This window comes from Crocuta crocuta, unplaced genomic scaffold (assembly GCF_008692635.1).
Source record: "Crocuta crocuta isolate KB4526 unplaced genomic scaffold, BGI_CrCroc_1.0 scaffold13, whole genome shotgun sequence".
Taxonomy (NCBI): Eukaryota; Metazoa; Chordata; class Mammalia; order Carnivora; family Hyaenidae; genus Crocuta; species Crocuta crocuta.
The window spans coordinates 1,383,355-1,394,226 of NW_027530007.1; the positions used below are offsets into that span (position 1 = coordinate 1,383,355).

At 43.0% G+C, this 10,872-nt stretch overlaps 2 protein-coding genes across 8 annotated transcripts in view; one reads left to right on the forward strand and one right to left on the reverse strand.

The window, feature by feature from the left end:
- Nucleotides 1-4,938, forward strand: part of MASP2 (MBL associated serine protease 2) — a 17,652-nt gene extending 12,714 nt beyond the window's left edge. Inside the window, 4 exon segments of the mRNA XM_077763820.1 lie at nucleotides 92-170; nucleotides 1,867-2,001; nucleotides 2,510-2,584; nucleotides 3,840-4,938. Of these exon segments, the coding sequence (XP_077619946.1) occupies nucleotides 92-170; nucleotides 1,867-2,001; nucleotides 2,510-2,584; nucleotides 3,840-4,603 (1,053 nt within the window). The 3' untranslated portion in view covers nucleotides 4,604-4,938.
- A 2,348-nt stretch (nucleotides 4,939-7,286) lies between these two features.
- The window catches only part of TARDBP (TAR DNA binding protein), an 8,346-nt gene continuing 4,760 nt past the window's right edge, over nucleotides 7,287-10,872 (reverse strand). The window contains exons 3-7 of one of the 7 annotated variants that reach the window (XM_077763816.1): nucleotides 10,661-10,801; nucleotides 9,749-9,919; nucleotides 9,233-9,359; nucleotides 8,140-8,209; nucleotides 7,287-7,406 (exon numbers count right to left, since the gene is read on the reverse strand). In XM_077763816.1, the coding sequence (XP_077619942.1) occupies nucleotides 8,142-8,209; nucleotides 9,233-9,359; nucleotides 9,749-9,919; nucleotides 10,661-10,801 (507 nt within the window). In that variant the 3' untranslated portion in view covers nucleotides 7,287-7,406; nucleotides 8,140-8,141. Of the gene's footprint in view, nucleotides 7,407-7,426; nucleotides 9,360-9,748; nucleotides 9,920-10,660; nucleotides 10,802-10,872 lie in introns of those variants that run through there. The other 6 variants (XM_077763815.1, XR_013335075.1, XM_077763819.1 and 3 more) reach the window with 6 other exon arrangements.

A 10,872-nucleotide genomic window follows, 5' to 3' on the forward strand; every position in this document is an offset into this window, starting at 1 on the left:
CGTCTCCCCAGCACTGCTGCAGGAGCAGAGCTTCCAGGAATGGTGTCACAATACAAACAAGGAAAGTAATATTTTCTCACTTCTTCCTTAGGGTCATCTGCCCTTCAAATCATTTGCTTCCGTGTGTCAGAAAGATGGATCTTGGGACCAGCCGATGCCGCAGTGCAGCAGTAAGGCCCTTGACCCCAAATCCCCGCGCGGCTTCTGCCTCTGTGCCCACTTCCTGTCTCTTCGGAAATGGTCTACTGATCAGTTACCGAATTCCTAATCTGCTCCTCTTGCCCAGCCTCTCAGTGTGCTCTTACTGGTAAAAACGGAACCAAGCCACTAGGAAAACCATTTGGAAAAGTGTAATCTTTAAAACTGTTTTTCTAAGTCTGAAATCTTGGTTCAGGATGGCAGAGAAAAGCGCACACACGTTAATGCGCACAATCCCACTGTTAGACTATGCCTCTGATCACACACAGCTCACCCATGTGCACAGGTACAGGCTACCATACAGCAGGGATGGGGGTCACGGTGGGTGTACACACACCCCCCCGAAACTGGGGTGAGGGTGTACATTACCATTTTGAGAGTGAAGAATCACATTTTAAGCTGTTTTTTCAACGATAAAATACAATTAGAAAAAATGAATTTACAAAACTATAGTGAGAGCCTCTCTTGCCCAAATCCCCAAACTACCACTGCGAGTCTGGGGGTCCGTTCCTTCACTTCCTTTCGCTCCTATCTGTATGTAGTAATGTATTCCCACTGTTCTACGCTTTTTAGCCAAAAGGAGACTCCATCTGATTGCACGGACTCCTCGATACTGTTGGGCTGGCTTTCCACGGCACTCTAAGCATTAGTAGAATCACACACTGGTTAATGACCGCATGGCACCCCTGCCACGGGATGGGTGTTCCCAGGTTTTCACGAATACATCCACTGCCGTAGGTAGCACCCCTGTAAATATACTTGCGCGTATTCTGTGCAAGGGTTTCCACAGAACTCGCAGGGAATGTAAATATTTTCCCTTCGTAGCTTCATTCCCGCCACCGAGACTACTGAGAGTGGGAGAGCGAGCACCACAGGAGTGCTGGGCAGTTGGCGGGTCTGGACCCCCGTTGCCCACCTTAATGAAGCCAGGTGGCCGTGGGCTCTGCAGAGACCCAGAGGAGCACCAGGCACAGAACCAGGCCCACGGCTTTTAGGCTGCTGGGGACTATTTCAACGTAACCTCTCAACATTCGGGGAAAGAACGGAGTGTTGGATCTCCTGGGCGAGCGAGGACCCTGGGGCTGCTATCACTTCTCGGAGCCCGGGTGGTTAGTGCACATTCGTGCCTAACGAGTGAGCAGTCTCATGCCAATGCGAGGCACTGGGACTTCCAGGTCTCCTAAAAAGTTAATTTAGGAAAAGGGGCCCAAGAATAAAGCAAGTCCTTCTCTGTATCATCGTCTTCGACGTTTTAAGGCCAAACTGCAAACGGAGCGCGGCTTTCCAGGGAACCAGACGAGCAGGCACGTGGGGGGAGTGCTGTGTCCTTCCTTCCGGGAGGCTGTTTTGCGCAGAACTTTGTCGGAAGTTAGGGCACTAAGGAGGCCAAGTGCTTTCAGATCCCCTTCCTTTCGGAGAGGTGCCACAGCGCTCCCGCCCCAGGGGCCACACCTCAGTGTGGCCATTCAGGTCTGAATGCGGAGGAGGGTGATGCTTTGGAATCACACTAAGGCGATCCTCTCCGTTTTCAGAGAGGAGGTCAAGGATGTACGCTGCACAGGGGATGGGGGGGTGTGCTTCAGGCTACAGCACCCCGCAGCCCAACCACCTGTGTGGACATAAGCAACGTCAGCATGGCCTGACTCCTCCCTCTCCCCCGCTTCCCAGTCGTGGACTGCGGCCCACCCGAGGATCTACCCAACGGCCAAGTGCAGTACATCACAGGTCCTGAAGTGACCACGTACAAGGCGGAGATTCAGTACCGCTGTAACGAGATCTTCTACACAATGAGAACGAACGACGGTAAGCAAACTGTTCAAAGTTGGTGGTGGCGGGGGGGTGATTTGGAACCTAAGCCCTCAGGATCTGAAAATAAACTTTGGCCAACATTTTTGGCTAAGGCTACGAGAAAGATTAAAAGGCACTTCTCCCACCCGCTAAGTGAAATATTACATCTCAAGTGACTTTAATGTCAATTTGCAAGAATCTGAAAACAGATCTTATCTAGTAAATGACTACTACAAACACACAATATATTCCAAATGGTTTAATTTAACAAGTCAAAACCTTATCATTAAGCACTTGAGATCTTGATACATATTCAAGTTACACATCTAAAAGGTTTCCACTTTGCAAGCAAACATGGTTAATGCAGAGACCTCCTATTTATGAAATCATGTAAAATGGTTATTCAGACACCTCTATTTCCCGATGCTGCTCCAGAATCAACATTCTTCAAGGGGGTATTCAAGCAAATGACAACCACCTTATACATGCAGTTAAACAGTTTTGCTTTTCCAATGATTTGCAGGTAAATATGTGTGTGAGGCTGATGGATTCTGGACGAGCTCCAAAGGAGAAAAATCGCTCCCAGCCTGTGAGCCTGGTAATGGATACACTTATACAAGACACGTAATTGATGGAAAGTACAGCGGGCGGGAGCCAGGGAGCGGGCTCTAGCTGCCGTAGGCAGAAATGGACTTCAGCACTTGGCTCTTACACCAAGTTATTATTTCCAGATAATACGTTCTCACTCTCCCCTTTCCGTGCGGAGGGGCTGCTAGGTGCTGACTGCGCGTCAGTCATTTGATTAGTTTTTGACCTTACAACTAGGCAAGCATAAAAAATTAAATGATTCTTAAAACTATCTTCAACCATTTATACATTTATAAACACGAGTTCTGCTGTGGAGTTACTTCTCTGTAAAACTATTAAAACCCAAAGCTAATAACTTCATTATTTCCCTAAGCAATTGTTTTCAACAACATCTGGTTTTTAAACATTAATGCAATTTGCCTTTTAATAGTACTTAAAAAAATTTTTTTCTTAACCAGAATTGGCTTCGAAGATGTAGTTGAATACAGGGATTAAAAAAATCAGAAAGATAATAATGTATTCATTACTCCTGTGTTATCAGGCTTAAATTAGTTTTCTTTAAAAAAACTACATCTTAGCTGACACAACATTTGTACGTTTTAATGCAAGTATTCTGCCACAACAGGAACATATTTGCTACATTAATGAGCATATTTAGTTAGCAGTACACAGGAAAATGTAGGCTCGAAGAATCAACTAGACAAAAATAGTCATTTCTGAACCTGAAGGGTCCTGGCTACACCTGCCAACATTCTGATCTGGAAAACATTTAAATGTCCAAAGGCGAAAATAATTTTGCAAATCCCGGGACAGTGACCTTAGTTCCTGTTTTCCCAGAACGACATGGTAAACAGCCCGTTTTAAAAGCAGGAAAACAGAAGCAATGAAAAGGTTACTTCCTTTCACTACATCTCTAATCACACCGCCCAGGACCTCAGCTCAGACAGTTCTTGCTTGCCCTATTAAGTAATATTCCCAATCGTGTAGACCAAATTATTTCAGCAAAACGAATTCGTTTCTAAAAGTTAATTTTCACGCACCTCATTTTCTGAGGGGCTAATCCTAACACCAAAAGGTTTTATCAGGTCTTTGAACGGTGCTGTTCTAACGCTGGCTCGCTTGCCTGGTAGGGTGGACACCTACCAATTTGCCTGACGTAACTTTTGGATGACGTTAAATAGCTACGATTCCAAAGTGGGAATAACTGTGGAAAAAAACACCACTGGGTTTCTATAAAGGCTCTACGTATCTGCTTCTTTCCCCAGTTTGTGGAATATCAACTCGTACCGTAAGAGGACGTATATACGGAGGGCAAGCTGCAAAGCCTGGTGACTTTCCCTGGCAAGTCCTATTACTAGGTCGAACGACAGCAGCGGGCGCACTCCTACGAGACAACTGGATCCTAACAGCCGCCCACGCTGTATACGAGCAAAAAGAAGAGGCCTCCTCCTTAGACATCAGAATGGGGACCCTGAAGAGACTGTCGGCTCATTATACAGAAGCCTGGGCCGAGGCCATTTTTATACATGAAGGTTATACTCATGACGCTGGTTTCGATAACGACATAGCACTGATTAAGTTGAAGAACTGAGTCGTAATCAACAGCAACGTCCTGCCTATCTGTTTGCCAAGAAGCGAAGCTGAATCCTTCATGAGGACAGATGACGTGGGAACCGCATCTGGTTGGGGACTCACCCAAAGGGGTTTTCTCGCCAGAAGTCTAATGTTTGTTGACGTACCAATTGTCGATCAGCAGAAATGCGCTGCTGCATATGAAAAGCAGTCCTATCCGGGGGCCAGGGTGACAGAGAACATGCTTTGCGCCGGCTTAGAAGGCGGAGGCAAGGACAGCTGCAGAGGGGACAGTGGAGGGGCCTTAGTGTTTCTAGATAACGAGACACAGAGATGGTTTGTGGGAGGAATAGTGTCCTGGGGTTCCGTGAATTGTGGGGAAGCAAAGCGGTACGGGGTCTACACCAAAGTTACAAACTATATTCCCTGGATCGAGAACATAATTAATAACTTTTAATTTGTCTGTCTTCGATTGGAAAAGGCTTATTTTTAAAACTCCCTGTAAAAGACCTTGGCAGCAATGTGACCTGAGAGACAGTTACAGACGTGGCAGTTACTGCTCTACCGCCCAAAAACCAAACCTGAAGCACAGGGAAGGCGGCCACAGGTGCTCCTCCCTTGCCGGCCTCTCACCTCTTACTGTGGGGCTCAAGGGGACATCAACAATTAAGGGGTATCACCTGTGCCAACCCAACAGCCACTCACTGGTTAAATGTACATTTAATGACTTACAAAGTCCCAATATCTTCCGCACCAGGTATCTGCATTTCTATAAACTACCTGTTCACGTTCTCGGACTGCTCTTCCGTTGTTTGGGGACTTGTTCTTATTGGTCTCTAAAACAGCTTTATATATTATAGTAGCGCTCGTTCAGGGATAACCCTGAATCGTGCTTTTGTAAACAAAATGGAAACATCAATACTTCAGGTTAGGTACTGACGGATTCCCATGTTCAAAACCAATGCCATCAATTGGTGAGATATAATTTTTCATTTACCAAACTGGTAGACAAAAAAAACAAAAACAAAAACAACCCATCAAAACACAGAACGGCACTATTTTACACTGTCAAAGACAACGTAAGTTTTCTAAAGGACAACCTGGCAATACATTTGAAGAGCCCTGAAAGCATGCACAGTCTCTGACCTAGCAATGCCAAGGCTAAGAACTTAATTCAGCTGTGAGGATGTTCTGGGCACTTGGAAATAACCTAAATAAGGGTCAAATTCAGAAGATAGCTGAATCAAATGTGGCAATTCCTTAAGAGGAAATACGACATTAGAACTAAGTGACGATGATACAGATAAATCTGTAGTGTTTTTTTTATCCTTCCTTACAATGAACACGAAAATACTTGGGCATCTTTCAACAACAGATCACAAATCACAACAGCTGAGTGAAGGACCGAACTCATACACGATTAAGAGCTACTCTCCTGGTACTTAACAACAACAAATTACTCTAATTTTCACATCCATCTTCGGAATTATCAAGCGGCTAAGGCATTTTCCCTATTTAAGCTGACCTAACCTTAAAGATCTCATGTCATCTTGGTTGGCTATTCCTCCTTAAAGTTTTAATAGCTAACGTTTAACCGGGTTTCATTCTACCCAAATATTTACCACTCATGTAAAAATTCATTTTGAGTTTCTGCCGAATTCCTCCTGTGCATATCAAAGGGGGAGCTTCTTAGGACTTTTCCAAAGTAACTTTCCATCACCTTTGTCACATATAAAAAAGAAATTGAATTTTTCCAGTAAGACTCCAGACACTAAACTGTGGTGGCAACAAATTTTTTATTCAACTGGTTCAAAAACGTTTTAAGAATGAATGCATTGAGATGACCAAATAGACTTTTAATTTTAAAAACAAATCTTTGCCAAATAGTTTTACTTCTAGACTTCATTTTCTTTCTATTTTTATTGTTATTATTATTTTAATCTTACGGGCAGAATTAAATACCCACAGCCACTAGTACCACAAACATGTTAACAGAAGGCTGCTGCACATTGAAGGCCTTCTAAGATGGAAACTAGATTCACAACAAGTGCAAGTAAGGGATTAAAACCATGCCATTGACAAGTGAACTTACCCCTGGGCTCCTTGAAGGCTTGTCAGTTTAGTCTTTGGAGGTCCCCGAATACCATTTTAAGTGTTACCATGTTACTGCTGCTGAGTAACAGTGCAAGTGCTAAAATGCAAAATTCAGATGGTACAGGGTTTGGAAATCATGCAATTGAGATGCAGAAAAAAATTAAAACAACGCAAGATCCTTTTACAGAGGAAACTGAGTAACGAAACAACGTGGTGATCACAAGTCTAAAGGACGACTTCATTTCTAAAAGCTTAAAACACGTAACTTGCAAAATGACAAACCTAGGTATCGTCATCTAATCAGGTAAGGGCATCAGGTAAACTACTGACACAGAAACATTAACATTCTTCCAGCAGAAAACAAGCGCAACTCTCACAGTAGCCGTTACATAGAAAGTACAACAGAGAATCGTAGATTATTGCTTTTACATACTGCACGGGATGCGCCGTGAGAGTCTATCTGAGTTTGTAAACAATTTCATTCAACATTACTCTATCCCCCCACCTGTGGAGGACAAAGCCCATTTCGCTTAACTTTCAGACAGACACCCCACCCTGCCAGTTCTTAAAGCTGTCCGGCTTTGTCACGGAGTTCAGGCACAAGAGAAATTTGTGGTTTCTTCTACTTTATCCCTACTGCAATTAATTCCACTTTTCAAATCCCAAACTTTCTAGAAAGGTGCCGACATGCCCTTCTTTTCAACTGCTATGCTTTGCTACAAAGCACCTGAAAATCATTGACATTGTTTTCCCCACTTCCCCAAATAAGAGTATTTTTAAGAAGGCATGATTCCCAATGGAGATTTATACAGGCCATGTAAATAGAACATCACCCAAATGCACAGAGGCACTAATAAAAAACTGGAGGGTACTGCTTACCATTTTAGGTGTGGTCACCCAGACTTATTAAAAACTAGATTTAAAAAGAAAAAAAAATAAAAAACAAAAAAAACTTTTCACTTTGGACAATGCAAGAACAAATAGCAATTAAGTCTGGGTATCAGGTGTCAATGCATGACAGGTGATGAATCCATTTGACTTGAGACAACTTTTCAAATAAGTTTATTTGAAGCAAAATAAACTATTGCCAAGAAACTTTATGAAAGTTCCATCTCAAATGGGTCAAAAAAGGGGAATTAACTGCTATGAATTCTTTGCATTCAGGGCTGCAAAACAAAGACACATATTATTTAAATCAGTTTTATTTAAGAATTTCCAACATTGACAACTCTTATAAAAAGCATCCAAGCACAGGACACAGAACTGCATCGAACAGCATTCTTAGGGCTAGCTGACAGACATTAGAACTTCCACCCTTCGTGGCGACACCCCGAGCTCACTGGTGAACTCTGCTTCCAAGTACTCCTGCAAAGCACACCACAAGCTCAGTCCATGTTCTCAACCCACCAGCTTCAGTTCACAGGACCACACTTACAGATCAGGAACGGAAGAGAACACACACCATACAGCATTCACAGCAGTTGACAAAAGGGCAGGGGAAATACAAATATCATTTCACTTAACACATCCAGCTAATGGGGTTATCTAAGAACAAAACTCACTTAAAGTCTTCCAACAGATGTGGATGTCCTTTGAATGCAAAAAACATTCGTACATTATTTGCTATCATTGCTCTCTGCACACTCTCGCACCAAAGCCACAGGATTGAGAGACACATCTCGCCAAGTTAAAAAATATCCATTATGCACCACCAAGTCTCTGCACGCGCTCTCTCCTTTTCTCGCTCATACTAGCCTTTCATGCCTCGGCACCACCATCAATCCCACACAAGGTTTCAAAAGTTCAAACAGCCTTCTGGTTCCATATCACAGCCTTGCGTTCATAGCGTTGATACGACTCCATGAAATAAAGAGTAGCGGATAAAAATGGGACACCCACCGTCAAAGACGCAGCCTGTGCAGCGTGATGACGAAGTCTTGAATGAGAGAGCATGTAGACGGAAGGATTCCTATGGCAGAATATTTACAGCACTACTTTCAATGAAGTGCTTCTTCCATAAACATTTGAAATGAGATGAACTGCAGAGATTAAATGAAGGCTTCATATTGTACTTTTGCATATGAAGGGAGACAAGTGTTAAAAAACAAAAACGAAAACAAAAGAACCAAACACTGTGACACCATGATCTCCAAAAAAGGAGATTTTCCTAAGGAAAAATTCAGATGGTGGGGTTCAAATTAAAACAAGGAGAAAAGAATGCAGTTCTAATCAATGGTTTCCACTTTGAACATGCAAAGAATTCACTTGACAAGTCCAGGGATAAAATATTACAGGAGAAACCTTTTGATATCAATTGTAGTGTGTTGGGTTTTTTTCTTTTTTTACCAATCAGGCAAACAGCAGTTCACTTTCAAACACTCAATATCTCAACCCTTTATGTAACAAAACTTATAAAATTCCTTTAGCTTTTCCTCTTTTTCTAAAGAAAAATGTCAAAAATACTGCTGAATATACTCCACACTGAACAAACCAATTCTGAAAATTCTCAGTACATATGTATTTTACAATATACTTACCATGTGTTTAGAAAAATTTGAATTCCCACCAGTCTATACCAATCCCACCATCTACATTCCCCAGCCAGAAGACTTAGAATCCATGCTTGAGCCAAAGCCTCCATTAAAACCGCTGCCCGACCCTGCATTTGATGCGGATCCCCAACCAATTGCTGCACCTGAATTAGAACCGCTGTAGGAGTTATTTCCGGAGCCAAAGGCCTGATTTGGCTCCCTCTGCATGTTGCCTTGGCTTTGGTTATTACCTGACGGGCCCGACTGGTTCTGCTGACTGGCTAACATGCCCATCATGCCCCAGCTGCTCTGCAGCGCTGCCTGGGCTGCCGCCATCATGGCCGGATTGATGCTAAAAGCGCCAAAGTTCATCCCTCCACCCATGTTACTGCCTTGATTGTTTCCCAAACCAGCGCCACCCCCTCTACTGTTACCAAATCCACCCTGATTCCCAAAGCCACCTGGATTACCACCAAATCTTCCACTTCTTTCTAACTGTCTATTGCTATTGTGCTTAGGTTCGGCATTGGATATATGGACGCTGATTCCTTTAATGATCAAGTCCTCTCCACAAAGAGACTGGGCAACCTACAAGAAACAGGGGATGTAAATAAAGGAAATCAAACCATTGGCTCATGCACCAGAGTAGCAATCAAACTTAGATTTCAAGCCAGTGTCTATGCAGGAGGAAATATAAGCTCATTTCATTTAAACCCAAAGAATGGACTTTAGTAGCCACAGTAACAGCAGCAGGGATGTTTCGGCTTATTCTCAAAAGATATAAAACACTCCCAGTTAAATGCCACATTCTGAAAAATACCTACAGGGTTTATGACAACAACTATCCAGACCCACATATATCCCGTAGCTTACAAGGTGAGAAAGCTTAGCTGAGGATGGCCATCAGTTGGATGGGAAAACTTCCAGACAAGTTACCGAAATAGTCGGGACTACGATTAGATTAAAGAGAAAAGTACCTGATCATCTGCGAACGTGACAAAGGCAAAGGCCCGGAATGGTTTGGGGATGAACACGTCCACCACCTCCCCGTACTGGCAGAAAAACTGCTGCAGCTCATCGGCAGTCATGTCCTCCGTACAGCGCCCGACAAACACCTTCCTGCTTCTCAGAGGCTCATCTGGGCTTTGCTGCCAGATCGGAAGGAAAGAAAATCACGAGAAATATTTTATGAGCAATGGAAAGAGCATTACGATAGAGGAGGTAACAAAAGCTATCTGCCTTTTATATTTGACGAGTCATTAAAAAGTAGGTACATTCTTACTTTCCTGCATTCGCGCTTCTCTTTAACGCTTCAGCGAAAAACATTTAATTTTTTTAAAGATTTTATTTGTGAGTAATCTCTACACCCAACACGAGGCTGAATGCATGAGTCTGAGATCAAGAGCTGCAGGCTCTACAGACGGAGCCAGCCAGGTGCCTCCAACGTTTTAAAGTTTAAAGTTCAAGACCGTTTATTTGGATTACGGAAAAGTCAATGACTGAGGAATGCCCTGGCAAAGACGGTTAACCTTCCAAATAAGTCTTGCCTGCAGGAACAAATTAGGCCTTTGTAACAAGATTCATGTATTCTGACGGTCTTTGTGTTTTAACATGTAATTATGTGAGAGACTATTCACTCACCAAAAGTAACAAAGAAAAAAAAAGAATAAAAGGAACAAAGTTTTAGTTAGAGGGGTAATAAACTAAATATTTCACACAAACATAAAATATTCAGCATGCATTAAAGTCCTAAGGCTTTAACGAGGCAAAACGTTTCAGGAATACACCCCGCCACTACCTTTTCCAAGGGCACTTAATCGGTTATTCTGCAGTGTCTTCTAAGGGAGCTTTGTCAGCAAAAATTCCCAAAATAGACGGGAAAAAAGTACCTTAGAATTAGGAAGTTTACAGTCACACCATCGTCCATCTATCATATGTCGCTGTGACATTACTTTCACCTGGGTTTCATATTCCGTAAAACGAACAAAGCCAAACCCCTTTGAATGACCAGTTTTAAGATCTTTCTTGACCTGGGGGGAAAAAAATCACTGAAATTTAATAAAACCACAGACAGAGAGCCCCCCCACCCCCCCCTCAGAGT